The 22,436-nt window shown below is 44.5% G+C and overlaps 1 protein-coding gene across 1 annotated transcript in view; it reads right to left on the bottom strand.

Moving 5' to 3' along the window:
• Positions 1 to 22,436, bottom strand: part of LOC147697160 (ATP-binding cassette sub-family C member 5-like) — a 2,119,944-nt gene that overhangs the window by 556,453 nt on the left and 1,541,055 nt on the right. The window contains exon 19 of the mRNA XM_086934231.1: positions 9,692 to 9,876. Within this exon, the coding sequence (XP_086790357.1) occupies positions 9,692 to 9,876 (185 nt within the window). The remainder of the gene's footprint in view (positions 1 to 9,691; positions 9,877 to 22,436) is intronic.

Genomic DNA, 22,436 nt, shown 5'->3' with positions numbered 1-22,436 from the left:
GATAGCCGTTTGTAGGAGTTGACTAATGCCCAGGAATGACTGCGTTTCGTGAGAAGAGCTTTGTCTGTAACAAGGGATTTGAGTCTTACACATTTTTTAATTGTGTTTTTAAAGGCAGTCTGACTGGGGTCAAGAGCCCAAAGGTCGGCAGCTGACATTTGATGGATGTAATCATTCAAAAGGCAGCCGAATGATCCCCCTGGATTGATCTCATTGATTTCTTTCCAGACTAGAGATTCTAGGGTACCTAATTCAGCCTGTTTTAGTTTATGGCAAAGCTTGAGATATGTACCAACATTAGAGGCTTCATAATTGGTTAACCCCAGCTCTAATCTAATCTGTGCCGGGGATGCGGTATTCAGCAAATTAAGTACCTTTTTGTAGATTTTAGTTGTATGTTTGTTTAAGACAGTGTTCATTTTGCCTTTGAAGATCTCTATGTCATATGAAAGTGTAGGCCCGATCTTTGCTCTAAGAACTTCCAGTAGAGGAAAAAAGGTTGGGCCTGAAAGTTTCTTCGATAGCTTAGCCAAGAATACCACTAGAGCTGTGGCTTTGGCTGCAATCACATTACTCTGCTTTGTAAAACAGCTCCTGGAGTCTAAATAGACACCCAAATATTTATATGATTGGCCAGTTGAAAGACTTATTTTATTAATTGACCAGCCACCACCACAGTAACGTTTCTTACCAAATGGAACTATCAAGGTTTTTTTCATGTTAATTTCTAATTGATTGCTGATAGTGTATTGCGTTAATGAGTCAAGGAGCCTTTGTAACCCTACTACTAGGAAATGATGATTCGAAACAAGACCAGTAGGATCATGGTGTGACTCGCACGAAGAAAGAGGAAGTGGTCACAGGAGGGACGTCCTACATACCTGTCATGGACATTGGCGAAGGACTACTCTGTGCACTATTCTTGATGGACTGATGGGATTTGTAGTCTATTATGCAAATCCGAGTGGTTTTCTTAGATCTATTTTAAGCTTTATCCTTGTTCTGGGATTTAGAGCTTATGTTGGAGCTTTTCTGGCTGCTGTGTTTTGTTCATTGATTAAAGAGCGAAGAAGGAAAAGCATAATCCTTGCCTCCGTGTCCTTAATAGAATTGATACTTACCGTTACAAGGCTAGGCAAATTTCGATTCACAGGGTAAACCAAAGAAAAATACATTCCTACCAGGCAGTAGACATGTTTAGGTATACCTGGAAGCAATGTTCCCTCTAATAATATTTCTATCTGTGAGGCAGCAGTATGCTTGTTTGCACCCATTTCTCAATTGTGTGCGGAATTGAGAACAATGCTAATTCGTTATGCATGCACTCGCATTGAGTAGTCCACTACATCTGAGAGGTGTTGTAAGTTTGTGGTCTTTCGTTAGCCACATTTAGCTAAGTCTTCCACAAGCCAGACTGGGTTGATTGCCAATTAGCCCAGGGACACAAAAAGCTGTCAAGCAGTGTGAGTTTGACTAATTTTACTATATGTTATAGAGGAAAATACAACTTTGTGGCCTCAGTAACTGTTCTCATCTTTTTTATATTGAGCCTACAGAGCCTACAGAGCTTGCGCTGCAGGATGATCTGTTATATGTACTTTGTAGAGTTTGACTCCTCCCATCGCTTTGGATTTCTCTAGTCAATTGTCTTGTAAAAATACTTGCTTCCTAATGGGTAATTTGGCTTCCTGGTCCCTCTTTTTTCCAAGTTGATCACACCATGGAGTATCGCCGCAGGACTTGGAGGCATCTGCTTTTTTCTAGGTTTCTTTCTGTTCACAGACTTTTTTTAAATTTAAATCAGCGTTTCCCTAGCTCAGCGCGGCACCCGATTCATAGACACCACATTTTTTCTTTCACAGACACTTGCTCTCCACCTGCGGGCATTTTCCTGGCTCAGCACGGTGCCCAATTCATTAGACGTTCATGTCTGTTATGGAATTTCCAGGACGTGCTGACATTCTGCTGGAGGCAGTATTTGGGCTGTATACAAAAGGCCATATAATTAAATCTCTAGTTTTTCTTTGGCTCTTACAATATATTTAAGTAACCCGGCAGCCGCAACGCAATTAACTGCCCAGACAGCTACAACCGCACTCAAGCATGGCATTTCTAACCCCCTGCAAGGTGAGGTCTTGACGTCACAAACATGGTGAACCCTGGCATGTAATTCGAGAACGTCGCATAGTCGGGTTATAAGCTTGCCGGTTTTTGGTGATGTTGTGAATACGATCAATTTGAACACAAGTTGAACTAAAGAGTAAAGACTGCTGCAAACAGGTATGTAACTCTGCAGACAGCGACACTGCTGAGTACTGCTGTGTGTCCTACAATAAATCTACTGTTTTACTACATGGAGAAGTGTGGCTCAATGATTAGAGCGGCAGACCCTGATGCAGAGGTCTAGCCAGGGGCCAGGGTTCAATTTCCCGCCTCGGCGGGTCTTGGGCTCAAAATTCCACAGACCTGATAATTCTCGCCTCGGTGCCTATTCCAATCATGGAGTCCCACTCTGCAACTCTGGGCAGTAGCTTGCTTAATCTCCACAACGGCCCCCACAACACTAAGGATGCCTGGCCTCCACCTTGGGGGTGCCCAGGAATGGACGCCTCACAGTGAATGCCAGGATGGGTTCCACAGCGGTATTCGTACAAGCGCCTTGAGACCCTTGCGGGTGAGTAGTGCGCTATACAAGTATCAATTTACATTTACTATGGTCACCACTCGTTGAACACCTCTCCTACCCTCCTCTTACCCACTTAAAGGACCATCTTCTAGTGTCCGTATCTCACCCTAAGTTTCCCTTTTAACCTGTCTGACACTTTCCATGTCTCCTCCCTCTGCCCCCGGCTGCAGCTCCTCCTCTCTGTCTGAGGCACATAAGCCACTCTCGGCCTCAGCGCACTGCCCAACTAGGAAGGCTGCACAGGAGTTCGGGGTTCTGCTACCATCTTTGCTGCACCAGTACCCTTCGTGACAACCTTCATTGCATGCCCTCCTCGGGACCCTGTCTGACTAGGAAGGCTACACCGGAGTCTGTGGTTCTGCTGCCATCCTCGCTGCACCGGTGCCCTTCATGGCGACCTTCATTCAATGCCCTCCTTGGAGCCATTCTCTGTGTGTTCCTCTCAAAGCCATCCACTGTCTCCTTCTGCCCTGCCTATGTCTTCCTAAGTTCTTCACTGCCACCTTCACTGATAGCCCACTACTACCTACCATCACTCAGGCGATATCTGAGCACCACCCCCATACCATTGACAAAGCCAATCGGTCTCCCATAGGTGAGACCTATTTGCATTGCCAGTGCTTGTTTCAACAGTCTGAGATGCATTGGAAGTTTAAGATTTCTACACATGTGTACTCTAATCACGATTTAAGAGCAAAAACATAAATGTAGAATAATGTTTCATTAACGAGGAAAAGTAGAACAAAAAGAGTGGTGAGTGTCTGTCAACTATGACCATTTAACCATGACCGTATGGAAAAGTTATAATCATGTATGAATGGAAACAGTGTTGTCAGACTATCCTGTCAATATATGATTGATTTTTATATACTGGCACTCTTTTGAAGCTCTCATAATGATGGCAGATGATTGGCCAAAAGGCTCACGGAGAACACAATTTGCCTAAGATCAGTAAATTAGGAAAACCAAAATTGCAGCACAGGACTACTTATTTCAAAGCCTGTTACTTCACTAGTGCACCACATCTTAGGAAATAGATTGATAATGGGCACTGTCTCCGTGGGGAAATATCCAACAAGTGTTGAGTTCCAGTCCACTTGTAACATACACTTGTTACTAACACTCAGATGAAATCTAAGTTTTCACAATTTTGGCAAAAAATCGAAGCAAATGTACAACCTCATAAAATGATTGTCAATGAGCACACAATGTGTTGTGTGGAGAAACAGGGATTAAAAACCAATAGCCAAATACAGGAAGCCCTTTTACGGTCTTAGGCTCGTCAATTCACACAATCAAAAGGTTTTTAATTGAAAAATGGCTTTTTACAATGTGCTAAACACCTTTTCCTGTTCTGCAAAGCCTTTCTAAATCACGATTTGCTATGAAATTTGGCAATAGTTTGTGACTGTAATTACGGCAGCAAACAATAGAAAAAAGACTGACCTTTCAAAAATGGTGAGAACTAATTTCCAAAAAGGAAGCTGTATGCATAGGCCAGCTTCCCCTTTTGAAACTGTGTCAGCAGGCATCAGAGGAACATTGTCTGTTTTCTCTGCAACATCTCCCCAAAAATGCTTCCCATTTCAAATGCAGAGATTGTGGTTTCCTGTCTCTTATAGGCACCTACCCCTGTATCCATAACCAGTCGCAAGTAGCAACCTAACTAATAATGATTAGGTAGGTTGTTCTGTGAACACCTGTGAATGGGAATTTTGCAATGAGTCAGGTTGCAAAAAGTCAGTGTGCAATTTGCACCCACTATTTGTCAAATACACATTTGTACATGGGTTTACAAGGTAGGGGAAAACTGGCATGCCCAAACTTTGAAGATATACAGCAACCACCACCATAACTTCCATGAACACCCAAGGGGCAATGGTGAAACCAAAGGGGAACATGGCAAACTGAAAGTGTGCCGGACCCACCCTGAATCACAAGTAAAGCCTATGGGACTGCAAGATGGGTACATGATGGTTGGTGTCCTGTAAGTCCAAGGCCACCATCCGGTTGCCCAGATCCAGAGCAGATAGAACCTCAGCAAGAGTGACTAGCATGAATCTGTTCTTCCACTTAAAGGCTTTAAAAAGGATCGAGATCTAAAATAGGACAAAGACCTCTGTCCTTTTTTGACACCAGAAAACAGCAGGAGTAAACAACCAGTCCCTATTTCCAAGGTTGGTGCCCTCTTTATGGCCGGTCTGTCCAGCAGAATCTGCACATCTTGAAACCAGATGGACAAGTTCTCCTCTGAAAGCTGCTCTGATGTGGGTGGAAGTTGCGGGGGGTCGCAACCGAATGGCAGGGTACTGCCCTACTAAACGATCAGAAACACTAATCTGTCACTGATGGTCAGTACAGTATCTGCTCGATCCCGAGCCCCAAACCTGAAATGACTGAGGTGCCTGTTGCAGTAGCAGGGAGCCCTGGTGATGCATGTACATCAAACTTTTTCACCATATAGCAAAGATCCATTGAAAGTCATCTCAATTAGGATTGCCTGCAAGTCCACTGATAATCCTAAAGATCTCATCTATGCATGGCAACAAAGCAACACACTGGTGCTACCGCTCTTACCAAGCAATCTGTGATATCCAGGCCAGATCTGTTCACATATTTGTCCACGTCCTTACCATCGTGGATAAGTGCAACAAAGGCCTGACATTCTTCATGGATTGCCAGTAAGACTGCGCTGACCATATCCCAAAGAACATGTGTATATCGCCCAAGCAGGCATCTGGCATTGACCGTCCTTGGAGCTAGGTTGGCTGATGAGAACATCTGTTTACCAAATGCCTCAATTAGACTCTGTTTACAAAAGGGGGTGGTGATGAACAGAGTGTCTGAATTGAGCAGACCACTCTTACCCAGTCCAAAGATCAGGGCTTGATCCATCACCGTTATTTATCTCACTGCCCCATCCCAGCTCAGAACCTGGCTATATGCAAATCAGTCTGTCCCTGGCCCAGTGCATCATGGGAACAGGGCAGACTAAACTACCAAGCCAATTCTTTACCAGAAAGGAGACAAGCTACCGGGGACCGGTTTCTGGCATTTCAGCCTCTTCGGCCCGGCTTGCTTGAATCCTGATGGAGTAGTGAGAAAGAGACTCTGTCCCTCACCACCCCTTGTTGTAAATATTTTTGTCCACCCTAAGCGTGGAAGGGTATTCTCAGATGTGAGACCCTTGCTCATTGCACCATCAGGATTCAAGCAAACCGGGCCGAAGACGGCTGTAATGCCAGAAACCGGTCCCCGGGAGCTTGTTTCCTTCCCAGTGTAAGAATTGGCTTTTGTAGTTTGGTTTGCCCTGTTCCCATCATGCACTGGGACAGGAACAGACTAATTTGCATACAGCCAGGTTCTGAAACTGGGATGGTGCAGTGAGCTAAAAAACGGTGTTGGATCTAGCCCTGATCTCTTGACTGGGTGAGAGCTTTCTGCTTAATTCAGAGACTCTGTCCCTCACCACCCCTTGTTGTAAATATTTTTGTCCACCCTAAGCGTGGAAGGGTATTCTCAGATGTGAGACCCTTGCTCATTGCACCATCAGGATTAAGCAAACCGGGCCGAAGACGGCTGTAATGCCAGAAACCGGTCCCCGGGAGCTTGTTTCCTTCCCAGTGTAAGAATTGGCTTTTGTAGTTTGGTTTGCCCTGTTCCCATCATGCACTGGGACAGGAACAGACTAATTTGCATACAGCCAGGTTCTGAAACTGGGATGGTGCAGTGAGCTAAAAAACGGTGTTGGATCTAGCCCTGATCTCTTGACTGGGTGAGAGCTTTCTGCTTAATTCAGAGACTCTGTCCCTCACCACCCCTTGTTGTAAATATGTTTGCCCACCCTAAGCGTGGAAGGGTATTCTCAGATGTGAGACCCTTGCTCATTGCACCATCAGGATTCAAGCAAACCGGGCCGAAGACGGCTGTAATGCCAGAAACCGGTCCCCGGGAGCTTGTTTCCTTCCCAGTGTAAGAATTGGCTTTTGTAGTTTGGTTTGCCCTGTTCCCATCATGCACTGGGACAGGAACAGACTAATTTGCATACAGCCAGGTTCTGAAACTGGGATGGTGCAGTGAGCTAAAAAACGGTGTTGGATCTAGCCCTGATCTCTTGACTGGGTGAGAGCTTTCTGCTTAATTCAGAGACTCTGTCCCTCACCACCCCTTGTTGTAAATATCAATTAGACTCTGGTCAAAGAGAATGAATTGGGGTTTACCTTGCTGGTATAACCTTGTATCACCAGACTTTCTAGCGAAGGATACTGCATCAAAAAATCAGGGTCTTGGTGCTGTCCTGTCACCTCTGGCTACATGCTTGTTTACCAGTGGGCAACAACAAGGCTTAGATGTCATTTGAGGTGTCAGTTAGGGCCTTATTAAACAGTACTAAAGGTTCAGAGGAAGACTGTCCAGGCTTCAAAACCTCCTAGAGAACACCTGTCCTAATTTACACAGAAAGAAGTTTTTAGTCTAACACTTCTGCTGCATATCTTACCAGTATGGCAAAAGAAACAATGTCTTGTGTTGATGGACCGGGGAGGGGGATCAACCCAGTATCAGGAGAAGTTTCAAATCCACTTGCCTCCTGTAATTCCGTGTATAGATTGACATCATCTTCATGTGGGTTGTAAATCATCTCCATGATCCTCTTGGAAGGCTGTTCTGACTTTGATCAGAGTCAATGCAGAAAAGGTAGTGGAGCACAGGAACACTGTCCCATGCTAGAGGGACTGTCTTGTCTGAATCAAATTGTACTGGGACTGGATGTGTTGTTGTGAATTCAGGATGCGAACTTAGTGAAGGTAGGGGCAAGTTCAGCTCAGAGGCAGATATCAGAATCAGTAACAAGACCTCCCCCAGCATCAGGACCTGCATCTCTGTTAAAGGGATCTGTGTGGATTTTGTTGCCAGAGTGGAAGTTGGCTCTGAAGCCAGTGCAGAATCCAAGATTGTTTTGGGAGGCACAGATGCCAGAGAGGACAAATCTGCTGGAAGTAATCAGACTGGAGGCCTCCACGGATCCTTGAAGCATGAAAACGCACCAGAGGGATTAGGAACAATGCCAAAGATTCAAAGATGAAGAGGTGCATCGGGATAGTTGCGAAATCGGTTCTTCTGAACGAGTTCAGGAGCGAGACCAAGTGGCACCTTGATGCCCTTTCGACTTCTCCGTGGGAGAGTGCTGGGATGAGAAGAAGTTCCGCGTAGCCCTTATATGTGGCTCTAGCGTCACTTTGAGGTGGAACAAAGTCAACAGTGTTGCACTACACCACTTACTGGCTCACAGGACCAGTGCTGTTTAAAGCTTCTAGATCCAGTGTGGTGCTTGAGAATCTTCTAAACATGAGGAATCTATGATTAGTAGTAACATCATAAAATCTTTTAACTATTATCAGAGACAAACTGACCTTTTGACCAATCAGCATACATTCAAATGTACATAACTGAGCACACAGCTTTTATGGTCTTTGTCTTTTGGATTATAATGAGCTAGTTTTTATATGTGCCCAAGCGTCTGTCCCTTGCCAGCAAATGATTTGTCATTGCTGGTGTTATTACCAATGGTTCCTGAGACCTCTGCTCCTCTCTATTCATCTTAACCCGTACCCATTCAACCATACGTGCACTTAATCGTTCAGAACACATTCATCCCCCATGCACTCACTAAACCATTTATTATTTTTCCATGCTCCCAGTCACTCATCTACACGTGCACCTACTAATTATCCATTCAACCAACAGCAGACTCATTCATGAAATAAACCACATTCACCAACTCATCAATCAGTGAAGAACTATCATGCATATAAAAAAATTATGGCTTTGTCAATTATTGTTTTGTTTTCTCTAAAACTATGACGGTGTGCCTGAGTAACAGTGGGTTAATGTTCTGTACGTGAAGTGGTGGTCTGGCATGGTGAGCAAAAGAATGATGGATTTAACCCAGATCTCTAGACTGGGGGAGAATGTTTTGATTTGTTCTGCATTCCGTCCATCAATTGTGTGTCTTTTGCTTTATCGCCCTAAATGCGCTGGGTGTGCCTAGACGTAGGTCCCGGGATGACTATGCCACTGGATTCAAGCTATCCTGGCTGAAGAGGGGTGAAACTCCGAAACTGGTCATAGGATGCTTGTTTCCGGTCCAGGGAGGACCTGGCTTGGCAGCTCGGTATGCCTAGAAGTAGGTCCCGGGCTCACAGTGCTACTGGATTCAAGCAATCCTGGCTGAAAAGGGGTGAAACCCCCAAACCGGTCCGAAGATGCTTGTTTCCAGTCCAGGGAGGACCTGGCTTGGCAGTTCGGGATGGACTGTTCCCATGAGGCACAGGGTCAAGACTGATTTGTATATGGCCAGGTCTAAACTGGGATGGCATGGTGAGCAAAAGAATGATGGATTTAACCCAGATCTCTTGACTGGGGGAGAATGTTTTGATTTGTTCTGCATTCCATCCATCAATTGTGTGTCTTTTACGGTCTCATATACTAGCCAGCAAGAACCACATTTCCCTGCCTTAATTCCTGGAATTCAACTTGCCTTGGACGTGGCCACTGTAGGTAACAGTACTGAAAGATCCCCCTAAAACACCTGTTCATGTATATAGAAAAATTGGGCACTGAATACTATGCACAACTTTCAGATACAGGAATGGAGTTGAGCACAAACTCATTCAACTTTTGGCCAACTTAGCTGTCACACCAGACTTAGTGAGCACCATGCCATAAAGGGTCTGAATGCAAGACAGCCTTGCAATATTCTATTTCTTTTCAACAGTTTTGGCTCCTGCAGGATCATACTATAGTTTTAAAATATATTTTTGACTGAAAAACGTGTCTTTGAGAAACTTCAGGCTGCTTATTTGTGGTAATGAACTCATTACATTAGCATTCAATCATTCAAAGGCATGCTTAATAAGATGATGGCTACATACTAATCATTTTTATAATTTTAATTTGACTTTCATGTTTATGAAAAGTGTGTGTTTGATGTGTGACTGCACTCACCCCATCTCCCTGTTTTATCCAGTAACTAAGCCACCAGTTGCTAAACGCAATGCTCCCTGTGTTCAATATGAAGACCAGCACATTCCCAAGGAATACAATGGCACCTCCAGATGCCATGATATAAACGCCAAACACCGACCATGGCACCGAACCACTTCCCTTTTCCTCTGCCTGCATCAGCGGACCTGTAGAAATATACGATACAAATTACTCAAATAATATTTGGGAAATAGCATTTCAGTGTTGATTCAATTTATCTTAGGTTTTGTGACCTATTTTCATTGGTATATATTACTTATGTACTCTTAACCAAAAAAATACAAAGAGCGTGCAAGAATCAATGACAGATTCAAACACTGTTTATTAATATTTATTTGTTTTGGAAAGCAAAAACAAGTGCATGAATAGTGGCTTATTTACAAAAGTTATTTTGGAGTACCTAACGTAGCGCTACTACACCTACTCCAAAGTGCAAATCACAAACTTCTGCAAGGGAGATCACCACATCCATCGCTCCTATCTTTTTCTGTACATACATCGCCGCTCCATTGGTGAACGCATGCACATATGGGTGCTGAATTTTTGTAGTAAATGTGGGAGCGACAAGGAAGTGGTTTGAAATGGGGAATTATTACTACACAAATGGACGGGGTTAAGAGAAATTGGGTCTTCGGGGAGGAGCATTCTAATACAAAACACACACATACACCTAAGGGAAAGGCAGTTGCATTTTGCAAAATAAATATTTAAATGAACTGCAGTTCTGCTACTGACAAAACAATCTTGCATGTTCTGCACCCCAGCATTGGAGTAAGTCAAGCACCTAACACAGCCAACCAATCGGTATTGCAACACACGCCCAGATAAATCAACTGAGGCAGGAGATAACACAGGGAAATATGGGTTTTTTTGTTGAAATTTCTTTATTGTATTATCAGAGTGTACAAAACATCAGTAGCATGAAACGAGTATGTGTTACACATCGTGATATGTTAGCTCTCAAAACATTAGAAACTTAACCTTCAACCGTCCCTTCCCCCCCTCCCCGCCTTGCTCTATCCGTTTATACCATAAGCAACACATAACAATATGCATTATCACCCCATATCTTTCAGGCTGAAAGTGTATTCTCCACTGTCCTTGATCTGTTTTTCGTGTTCAATACAGTTAACCCCGCCTTGAGTCCGAGAACACTCTATTATTTCTGTCCTTGCATCACATTAACTCTGCCCCTGCTCAGAAACATGTGGGGTGGCCTTCTTGCGTCATGCTCTCTTCTGTTCTCTGAGAGAGGAGGTACTCTGTGAGCGGAGCCCATATGTTTTTAGGTCTTGAACTTAGTGGGAGCAGTTCAGCGTAGCACAGTGATTGTTCCTGCCATGTTGTCAAGTCTTTAACCCAGTCCTTGAACTTGGGGGCTCGTCCCCTTCCCCATTTACATGCAAGTCTGCGCTTTGCTATAAGGAAACCAACGCCAAAAACTTTTTATGTGTTGTCTTGATCTCCTGGGTGCAACCCAGCAGTGCTATGTGTGGGGCTGGTTGTATTAGTGTATCTAACATGCTGGACATTCCCTCAAACACGTGTGTCCAGTAGACCTGTACCTGTGTGCACTGCCACTCTAAGTTATTAAAATCCGCCCCCTCCCTCCTGCATCTGGCGCATCTGTCATCTTCTCGCTGCTTGAATTTATGGAGTTTGGCAGGCGTATAGTACAGGCTGGGCACATACTTATAATGTAAAAGCCGCAGCAGACTATTGGCTGTGAGGGCTACTGTTTGCGAACAGCTAAACTCCCACTGCTGTCTGTTAGAGGCATTTCAAGATCACCATCCAACTCCGAACGGGCTTTAGGAGCACTCAGCTGTGTGGCGGTCTGGACATGTTTGTATAAAAGTGGAATACCACGCTTATGGGGCCCCGGCTGTAAAAGTGCATGTAGCGGCTTTAACGTCTGTGGTTCTAGGGGATATGTGGGGGTAGCAGCCCTCACACTCTGGCGAAGCCATGTGTACATGAAGAATTCCATGGTAGTATGGTCATGTGTACCGAAAAACTGTTCCTTAGTCCGGAATGTACCCGCCAAATAGAGATCCTCCCACACTGTGTATTGTAGCTTGTCTAGCAATCATCTGCATATTCCCTCAGACGTGACTTGTAGCGATGGGTGCTGGATCAGTGGCATTTTGGGGGAATACATCATTGGGGCCTCAAGTTTAGTAGCTATCTTTCTCCAAGCTGTGACAGTGCAGTTTACTGTGGATGGGTCGCATAGCCGGTTCCCGCTTGGCATAAACAGGTATGACGAGGGTGTGGCAGGATTTATGTATCCATCTTCTAATGCTAAATGTGGCATATAAGGGGGGGGGGGGAACCAAAACCCTGCAAAGTGTGCTTGTGCACAGTAATAATAGCATTCAAAATTAGGTACATCAAACCCCCCTTGAGAGTATGGTAGCATGAGTGTGGCAAGACTGAGTCTGGCTTGACGTCCCCCCCAGATCAGTCGAGTCACCTGTGTCGCCGTTTTAAAAAAGTCTTGCCCCGGGTGAGACGATATGTTAACAAATAGATAAAGAAATTTGGGCAAAAGGACCATTTTAACCAGTGATATGCGCCCAGCCATGGAAAGGGGTAATGTGAGCCATCTAGTAACAGTGTCTGTCACCTTGTCTATTGCGGTTCCATAATTGCTGCGCAACAACTCTCCTTTGTCCCTAGTGACATTTATTCCCAAATATTTAACAAAGTCACACTTCCAGGCTAAAGGATAATCTAAGTTATAGGGTTTGGTCGAGTCTGTTAAGGGATAAACTGCTGATTTGGACCAGTTGATCTGTATGTCAGAGATAGCCTGAATCTGTTTATATCCCGAAGCACTGGATTTAAATTGTCACGGGGGTTTTTGATATATAATGTCATATCATCAGCATAGAGTGATATTATGAGTTGTCTAGAAGGGTATACCAACACCCTCTCTTTATGATGCTGTCTTATTTTTGTTGCTAGGGGTTCTATCGGTAGAGCAAACAGGATGGGGGAGAGGGGGCAGCCCTGTCTCATGCTTCTGGTAATGGCAAATCTGTTGGATCTAGCTCCATTCAATAACACTGTGGCTATCGTTTGCCTATACAAGAGTTCCACCCAGCCCAGGAATGCAGGGGGAACCTATATATATTTCAGGGTACCTATCAAATAGTCCCAATCCACCGAATCAAATACCTTAGTGGCATCGAGGAATGGCGCACAGCCAGCAATGTTCTAAGGTTATGCGAAGTTGCTCGGTTGGGGATGAAGCCTGAATGATCTGGCAGGCCCAGTCTCTTCATTAATAGATTCGGACGATTGGAGAGGACTTTCGCTAATATCTTCGTGTCACAATTAATTATTGAGAGGGGAGGATAAGATTCGCAGCATTGTGGGGGGTTTATCTGGTTTGAGTAGGGAGACTATCTGAGCCTCTCGCATGGTCCTCGGGAGTTTACACTCTTTCCTGGCCTCGAAAAAGACCTATTTGAAAATAGGCGCTAGTAGTTCCGCATAGGTCTTGAAAAATTCATGGGTATGCCGTCTGACCCTGGCGCTCGTCCTGATGGCATTTGCATAATAGCAATGAGATAGTGTAAGCAAACGAATTGCAGTTACATCCCCTCATGGAGGCACTCCGAAGTGTTCATAACAATGATTCACTGGGTCGATTTGCAGGTAGGTTTATTGAATATGATGAAAGTATTTTCAATCAAAGTTCAAAAAAGTTCATTGATATTATCAACATATCATTAACGCGAACCAAAGAAACTCCAATGCATTTCGGGCTACGCGCCCTTTATCAAGGAGAGGCTGAAAAAAGAAGGAAAAGAGCCCGGGTCAGGGGGGAGGAAAAGTACAGAAAATAGGGGCAGTCTTGGCTTTTAAATTTATTATCCAGTGTCGATCAATATCGTGTGGTGATCTGTGTAGGGCATATAACTAAGTGCCAGACGAAATACGGTATGATGTGCATAAGATCGGATGCTAGGACGCGAGGTGGAACCAGGTGGGGTACAGTTGGAATATTACCGATGGAGTGCGTAAAATTAAGTTAAAGCGGGTGACGAAGCTTTAAATATCGTACCAGGTCCTAAAAGAGGACTAAAGCAGGATCGTAACTTACTTCATGATCTGTGCCATGGCGGTCGGTGTCGAAACGTGACGGTCTGCTAGCAAGCCGGTGAGTGAGGACGGAATTAACAACGGGAGACATAAAGAACGGACTAAAAAATCGGGAGCGGGGGCAATGATGGAATGGGGGAAGGATGAGAAACCAAAGTGGGACTAAAAGACCAGAAGAATTTGAGAAACATAAATAAACAAAGGATCATGACGTGGGCACGGGCTATTAGTTACAATACATAATAAACAATCAATAAAGAGCAATGCAGGTGATGACTATATATAGATTATAAGTAACAACTGTATTCTACTCGATTGTTAAGACCATGTGGCTTAAGGGTTTGCAAACAAAAAGTCCATTGTAATTCTTTTTGCAGTAGCAGTTTACGGTTGTCCACTCCTTCACTGCGGGTGACGCATTCTAGGACAGTAAATTGCAATTGTGCGATAATGTGGTGAAGCTCCTGAAAGTGCATAGCAATGTTAGATTTTTGCTGTTTAGTACGAATGTTGGATTTGTGTTCGTTAATACGAACTTTAATCTTCCTTTCCGTTTTTCCAACATATAATTTGCCGCATGGGCATTTCAAGGCGTAGATGAGGTTTGTGGAGTCACATGTTGCGTTCACTTGTAGTTTGATAGGGTTACCTTTCATAGGATCTGTGATTTGATTCCTTCTGATTATACAATTACAGTTGTTGCAGTTTTGACATGGTTGGGTTCCCCTGAATTTTTGTTGGATGGAGGGTTGCGTTGTCAAAATTTCTTTGATGTTTTTCCCACGTGTGTGAGCGAAAAGTGGAGGGTTATTAAAAATGTTCCAAAAGTCTGGTTCAATTTGGAGAATGGACCAGTGATTGAGGATGATTTTTTTGAACCGCTTTCTGGGCTTACCTGCTTTCCGTGAGGAGCCAGACTCGTGCTGTGTGCTTCCCTGCCTCCTGCCATCTCCTGCAACTGTTCGCGACACCCGCTTCGCGGGTGCCGCTCAACGCCTCTTTTGCCTCGTCCTCCCTGGTGTGAGCGGATCCACAGTCCGTGGTGAGTAACACGCTCCCAGGTTGAGGATTGAATCTACAGATTGTGCGTGGAGCCTACCGGGGGACTGCGAGGTCCAGCAGCCTCAGCTGCACACAGCTGCTGCCTCTTCCCCCGGCGGCCACGCCCCCAGCCTTCGCATTTAACATCGCCTGGGTTCCTGGTCAATCGGCGCTTTCTGGGCTTACCTGCTTTCCGTGAGGAGCCAGACTCGTGCTGTGTGCTTCCCTGCCTCCTGCCATCTCCTGCAACTGTTCGCGACACCCGCTTCGCGGGTGCCGCTCAACGCCTCTTTTGCCTCGTCCTCCCTGGTGTGAGCGGATCCACAGTCCGTGGTGAGTAACGCGCTCCCAGGTTGAGGATTGAATCTACAGATTGTGCGTGGAGCCTACCGGGGGACTGCGAGGTCCAGCAGCCTCAGCTGCACACAGCTGCTGCCTCTTCCCCCGGCGGCCATGCCCCCAGCCTTCGCATTTAACATCGCCTGGGTTCCTGGTCAATCGGCGCTTTCTGGGCTTACCTGCTTTCCGTGAGGAGCCAGACTCGTGCTGTGTGCTTCCCTGCCTCCTGCCATCTCCTGCAACTGTTCGCGACACCCGCTTCGCGGGTGCCGCTCAACGCCTCTTTTGCCTCGTCCTCCCTGGTGTGAGCGGATCCACAGTCCGTGGTGAGTAACGCGCTCCCAGGTTGAGGATTGAATCTACAGATTGTGCGTGGAGCCTACCGGGGGACTGCGAGGTCCAGCAGCCTCAGCTGCACACAGCTGCTGCCTCTTCCCCCGGCGGCCACGCCCCTAGCCTCCCCCTTCATTGCTGGCCTCAGATCTACCGCGACGCGGGACGCGCGCGGGGCGACGACCGGGGCGAAGACCGGGCAAAGAGCGGGCCGTTTAAGGCCGTTCAAGGACGGCAGAGGACGGCCCTGGCCCAGAACTCTTGTGTCTTCGCCCTTGACAACCAAAACGTCTAAAATGTCGACCATACGCAACAGAACTCGAAGTTGCGCGAAAAAAGCTACGGCGGTAGCTCAGGTGACTGGACCTATTGATCTTTTCATTTCACGCGTGCACGAGACTATTGACCAAAGTATTGTATTATTGGAAAAAAGAGTCTCTATGGACCTTGCTAACGCTAGGCGCTCATCCTTGGGCCCTTTGGCAAAGGTTAAATCCCCTGCCATGCAGACTTTGAATAATTGCTCCTTACCCATAACCATGCCTACTAACAGTGTTCCGACTGTACCTAATACTGTTGATTTATCGGTTGCCCCATCAGACTCGGATCCGTCTTTTGAAGACCTGGAGGTTACACCAGATCTAGAAAGCTGCCAGTCGCCTGACAAAGAGGAGCCGAGTCTGAGTGGGTCTAATGATGTGGAAACAGCCCCTGTACCCATTGTTCCCCGGAGAAGGGCTCCTAACCCTCCTAAGGTTACATCGAAGGGCAAAAGTAAAGTAAAAGCACCAGTTAGGAATCACAATTTGATCTCCCCTACCCCACAAATGACATCAGGTATCCCGTGCTGGGTGCAAAATATGGTTATAGATTTAAAACTAGACCTTGAAGCCACTTTAGCAGCACAAATCAAACCTTTAATTTCTAAAGTGGACAGGCTTACCTCCTTAATACACTCCAAATGGCCACAAAAAAAGCAGGGACAAGGGCATGTTCAGTTGCAAGGGACTACAGAATTAGCCCCTGAATGCTTAACGAGCATCCAGTCCCCTAAAGACGTATTAAATAAGGTTCAAGGTATTGCAGCCCCTGGGAACCCAGTATCCCTTGTGTCGCAAACAGTGAACAACTCCGTTCAACCAATAACTGTACCGATTTCAAAGGAGAATGTCCCTGTTCAGGCGAATCAACACTCTGTTGTTGCTAATATTGCCACCACATCTATTCAAGCTAATGAAGTAGCAGGGAAACCCAATCCAACCACCGCACCTCCTCTTACAAATAAACCTGAAGGGCCTAAGCCAAAGCAGGCACGTTTCAGGTCCATTAATTTACCACCAGAGGTTTCTCCGTTTGTTGTTGTGTTGACAGCAGTTCCCCCATTGAAAGAGGGAGTAAAAGAAACGTTTACCGAGCTTAGAAACAAATGTGCTCAATGGCTCCATCTACATAAACCCCTACCTAATAACATGAACGGTGAAATTCTTACCGTACGGAGAGGGGATTGGGTGGGCAGAAGTAAGAAATCAATAGTAGGGGACGTAATAACTGTTAATTTTAGGGATGTAGGGGCAGCAAGTTATGTATGTAATGCACCCAATAGTGGTCCTGCGACTCAAATTAAACCACTTCCTTTGTCGTATTTTTTATCAAAACCCGCACGACCTAACCCTCCCTGTTCCACTTTTCAAAGTAACAGTGGACCGGGGTTTTTTCCACAGCAAGCCGTTAAACCTTGGCTGCAACCACCTTATCCGCCCCTTTTTTCCCACATTATGTTAATTTACAGCAGCAGCTACCAAATGCCTCACCTTTTCCTATGCATCAAGTTAAAGCCCACTGGCAACACCCTTTTCATTTCCCGCCACCTTTACCCCAGCCTGCTTATCAATGGCAGCAATCTTTTCAGCCACCACAATTAGACAAACATCCGTGGCAACAAACGTGGCAGGACCCGCCCCACTCCCAAGACCCCATGTCCTCACAATTCGCCCACCCAAATAGATATGCCGTGCTAGATGAGGTAGACTGACTTAGCCCTCTAGAAGCACTGGATCTAAACATTCCTAAGCTCTTTCTTGATATGGAGTGTTCGTCTTCCTCTGCCACGCCCCTTGCTGTACCTCACGAATCCACTACATTGTCACTACCAATACCTCCCCAGTACATAGGTAATCAGGGTAGCTCTGATATATGTATAACTACTGCTAGCCCGAGCCTAGGTCCAGTTACCATCTTTCGGGAAGAGGGTCCTGCCTTTTTACCACCAGCAAATCAGCTGGAGTTATCTGTTGTTGGTAATCCTGGTAAACCAGCAGGAATTTCTCTTATTTCTTGGAACATCGCTGGTCTTACCGGCAAATTAGGTACACCCTTTTGGACCAGTTTTTTGGGTGAGGGTTTTGATTTAATCCTACTTCAGGAAACTTGGTGTCCAGACCCTATTAACATCGAAGGATATGCATCCTTCTGTCTTAGTGCAACTAAATCTAGCTCGGGAAGGGCTAAGGGGGGCCTTTTATTGTTAGTGTCAACCAAGCTGTGTGACTGTACGGTCAAATACAGCACAACCGTGGGGACATACAGCCAAGTTATTAGGGTGGAGTGTAGGAAGAATATTGATTTAGTCATTGTTAATTTCTATAATAATATTTTTGATGCTACCAGGGGGGATATTTTACTGCCTCTAGAAAGGGAAATCAATAAGGCTCTTGATATCTCGAAAAGAAAGGCTGAGGTGGTTTGGGCTGGTGATTTTAACTTGCAGCCCTGCCATCTGTCTAATGGGAACATCTGTGGCTTCGATGCAGCATTAAATAGCCATTGGGGAGACCAGGGGGGGAGGGAGGATTCTCCCCACTTTCAACACTGCAGTTATGGTTCCACTTTAAATAATATGCTAGTCACGCTAGACATGACCCTGTTAAATTGCAATGTTAATAATCGGGCAATTATATGCCCTACATTTACAGGCAGAGGTGCAGGTTCATTCATAGATCATATTTTGCTGTCTAGCAGTGGAGCCTACACGGATTTGTATGTGAATGAAGAAAGTCTCAGTGACCACAATAGCCTACGTGTTACCCTCTTGGGGCATGGTACCTCATCAGTTCCAGGTGGTAAATGTACAACTGATATAGTGCCTATTAGACCAAAGGGCCTGAGGGTTAAATGGACTGGTTTAAATTCCAAAGCCAAGCAGAAGGAGGTCGTTACTCTTTGCAAGAACCAAATTAGTTATTGTTTGGATGATGACAGTGATTCTGGCTGTTTAATAGATTATTTTGTATCTATGAATAGCATTATTGATGGTATTTTTACTAAGACCCCGTCAGCCAATGGTGGTCCAAAACAGGGGTGGTTTGATAAGACATGTATAGTCGCCCTCCGTGACCTAAAGAATGCGCTAGGCACTAAACCACGTGTTAAGACGGATATACAATACCTCAGGGCCTGTTATAAAACAGCTATTAATAAAAGGAAAAGGGTACTACAGTCTGAGGCGTGGGATAAGCTGAGGGAGGCTGCTGAGACCAAAAATAGTAAACTCTATTGGGAAACAATTAATAGCCCGTTTCTCAATAAAGAAAATGTCCCAGAACTGACCTCTTACGTGGCATGTAGCGATTGGGTTAATCATTTTTCTAAAATATTTAATCCAGAAAGGTCAACCTCTGAGTTATCACCATCAGCTATAAACCCATGGTTGCCCCTTTCGATGGCTATAACACTAGAAGAATGTCAGGAAGCTATCTCTTTAAGTAAAGGAGGCAAGGCCCCTGGCCCCGATGGGGTTCCTCTGGATTTATACAGAGACGAAACAGCGTTATGGGCTCCCATTTTGACGAGGGTTTTCAATTGTGCGGCTGAAAGTGAATTTCCTTCTACTTGGGGTCAATCGATCATCATTCCTTTACATAAGAAAGGTGACAAGTCAGAGGCCTCTAATTATCGTCCAATTTCACTACTGGACGCCTCTGTAAAGGTGATGAGTAGGATTTTGCTGAAGAGGCTTGAAGACTGGGCAACTGATTTTAACATCTTAACTAGAGTCCAATATGGCTTTCGCAAAGGCCTGGGTACACTGGACCAATGCGTAAATCTGGACCTTTTAATCAGTAAATATACTGTGGCTAAAAGTGGCAACCTCTTTTTATGTTTTGCTGATTTGAGCAGCGCTTTTGATTTGGTTAACCATAACATTCTCTGGGAGGTTCTGCTTGACGCAGGGGCACCAAGGGAAATAGTGTATTTTTTAGCTAGACTGTACGAAAAACTCTCATGTAAAGTCCGCTATGGCACCCTTGGTGAATGTACCCCGTTCTTTAGAGTATCTCGGGGCATACGTCAGGGTTGTGTTTTAGCCCCGCTTTTATTTTCCCTTTTTATTAATGGTGTTGACCGATCCCTGACTGACATCCCAGCAGATGCCCCTTTGATTGATGGCAAACCTGTTCCGCTGTTACTTTATGCGGATGACGCTGTTCTTTTATCTCGAACACAGTTGGGCCTACAGCGCCTAATTGATAATTTTATGCAGTTCATTCAAGTTAGGCGGCTTCGTGTGAATAAAACTAAGACATATGTAATGTCATGTGGTCAGGCAGCCAAGCAGGTAAAGCACACTTTCTTCCTTGACAAGGAAAAGCTAACTTCTGTTAAGTCCTTTTGTTATCTGGGAATAACATATAATAATAGTGGGTCTTGGAAGGCGGAATTTGATGCCGTAAAAATAAAAATGCTACGGTCCTTAGTAGCATATTTCGTTTTGCCTCTAAACTCGGCTCACGAAGTATCTTAGATATGATGAACATTTACAATGTATGTTGTGTTTCCTCTGCTCTGTATGGGGCAGGGGTGTGGGGTCACTGTGAGGGTATTTCCTTACAGAAGGAGGAAAACAAGTTCTTAAGGAGGTTGTTATGTGTTCCCCCTTCTGCCTCCATCCAGTTGATCCACGAAGAAGTTGGAATCGAGTATATTTCTGACTTAGCAGCAGTTCGGCCACTCTTATTGTGGCGTTCCATTTGGGCTAAGTCAGAGACTCGATTCACCAAGGATATTATCCTTGACTGTATAGGCTTGGATCACTCCTCACGTGTATCATGGTTAAGATACATTCATCGTTGGTATCTACTTCTTTTTAACATTGATGTGTTCCGTGAGCCTGAAAAGGTTGTCTCCATTTCAAAAAAAGAAATTAAGATAACGTTTCTTAATTTTCGTAAGGCCGAACGAGACAAAGCCGTTGGCAATCTTGTTACTATGAAATTTTATAAAGACTTAAATCTAGCTCCCGGACTACAATCCTATCTTGTATTTGTGACTCGCCCTTCTCACCAGTATGTCCTAACACGGGTCAGATTGGGCATTGTACACCACTTGGTTGCTTTTCCAAACACAAAAACTAGTTCAAACATACCTTGTCCATGCGATAGCACCTCCAGGCAGAGTAGTTGCCATTTCTTGCTTTTTTGTAAATTTTATCAGTTTTTTAGGTTAAAATACCTTAAACCTATCTTTATCAAATATAACATTTGTACCACACAAACAGCATTGATATTTTTATCTTCATTAGAGAACGAGGAGACTTGTTTCTTTTTGGCTACTTTTATTTTAAAATGTACAGCTGCCAGGAAAAGTATTGTATTATAATGTTGTCTACTTACCTGTCTGTACTTATGCTATACAGCTGCCAGGATCTGCTTATGATGATATTACTGTTTAACACTCCTGTCTGTATATATATGCTTCATTTTTAAACTTTATATCAATTTCTGTAATTAAGGTATTACTAAACATGAAGAGGTCCACAGTATTGAATGATTACTTAATAATTTTAATGTACAGTTCCCCATGAAAAGTCTAGTGAGTAACTCCTACTGATCCCCAGTTAATCAATGTAAGAATGTTTGTATTTTATAATAATATGTTGGCCTATAGAGGCATGATCACTTCCTACTTGATGCACTTTAGCCTTCTTCTCTTTTTAGGAATGATTATATGGCGATTTTTTTAATATTTCAATTATGTATTTCTGCTTGTATGATTTGTATGTACAAATCGAATAAAAGCTTTTGAACTGAACTGATTCCTTCTGATTATACAATTACAGTTGTTGCAGTTTTGACATGGTTGGGTTCCCCTGAATTTTTGTTGGATGGAGGGTTGCGTTGTCAAAATTTCTTTGATGTTTTTCCCACGTGTGTGAGCGAAAAGTGGAGGGTTATTAAAAATGTTCCAAAAGTCTGGTTCAATTTGGAGAATGGACCAGTGATTGAGGATGATTTTTTTGAACCTGTTGGTAGCTGTAGAAAATTTAGACACAAGAACCATGCGCTGAGTAGAGGGTTTAATGTGCTTGGCTAGACTGTGTTGTCTAGTGATGTTGGTCACACGTGTCTTGGCTTCGTTGAGGATTTGCGTGGGGTAACCTCTATCTAGGAAACGTTGATGCATCTCCTTGATGCAGTTATTGTAGGTGTCTTGTTCGGATACTATCCGTTTTATGCGCAACATTTGTAAGAAGGGCAAGTGTTTTTTCAGGGACCCTTGGTGGAAACTGTGAAAATGCAACGTGTTGTTGCGGTCTGTAGCTTTGCGATGTAAGTCTGTAATGATTTTTCTGTCATGGATTTTCACCAGCACATCGAGGAAGGATATTTCTGTCTCACTTATCTGCCACGTGAGGTGAATACGTGGGTCCTTGGAGTTGAGTTCCGTTAGGGCTGTTGTAAGTTTATCTTGCGTGTCTGTCCATAGGAAAAAAAGGTCATCTATGTACCTTACGTACATTTTGATTTTTTGATGAAATCCAGAAGTTTAGTAGATATGAGTTTTTTCAAACTGTTCCATGTATATATTGGCGTAGGAAGGAGCC

The sequence above is a fragment of the Lissotriton vulgaris genome, chromosome 8, assembly GCF_964263255.1.
Source record: "Lissotriton vulgaris chromosome 8, aLisVul1.2, whole genome shotgun sequence".
In the NCBI taxonomy this organism is placed as follows: Eukaryota; Metazoa; Chordata; class Amphibia; order Caudata; family Salamandridae; genus Lissotriton; species Lissotriton vulgaris.
This window is presented reverse-complemented; position numbering and strand designations above follow the sequence as displayed.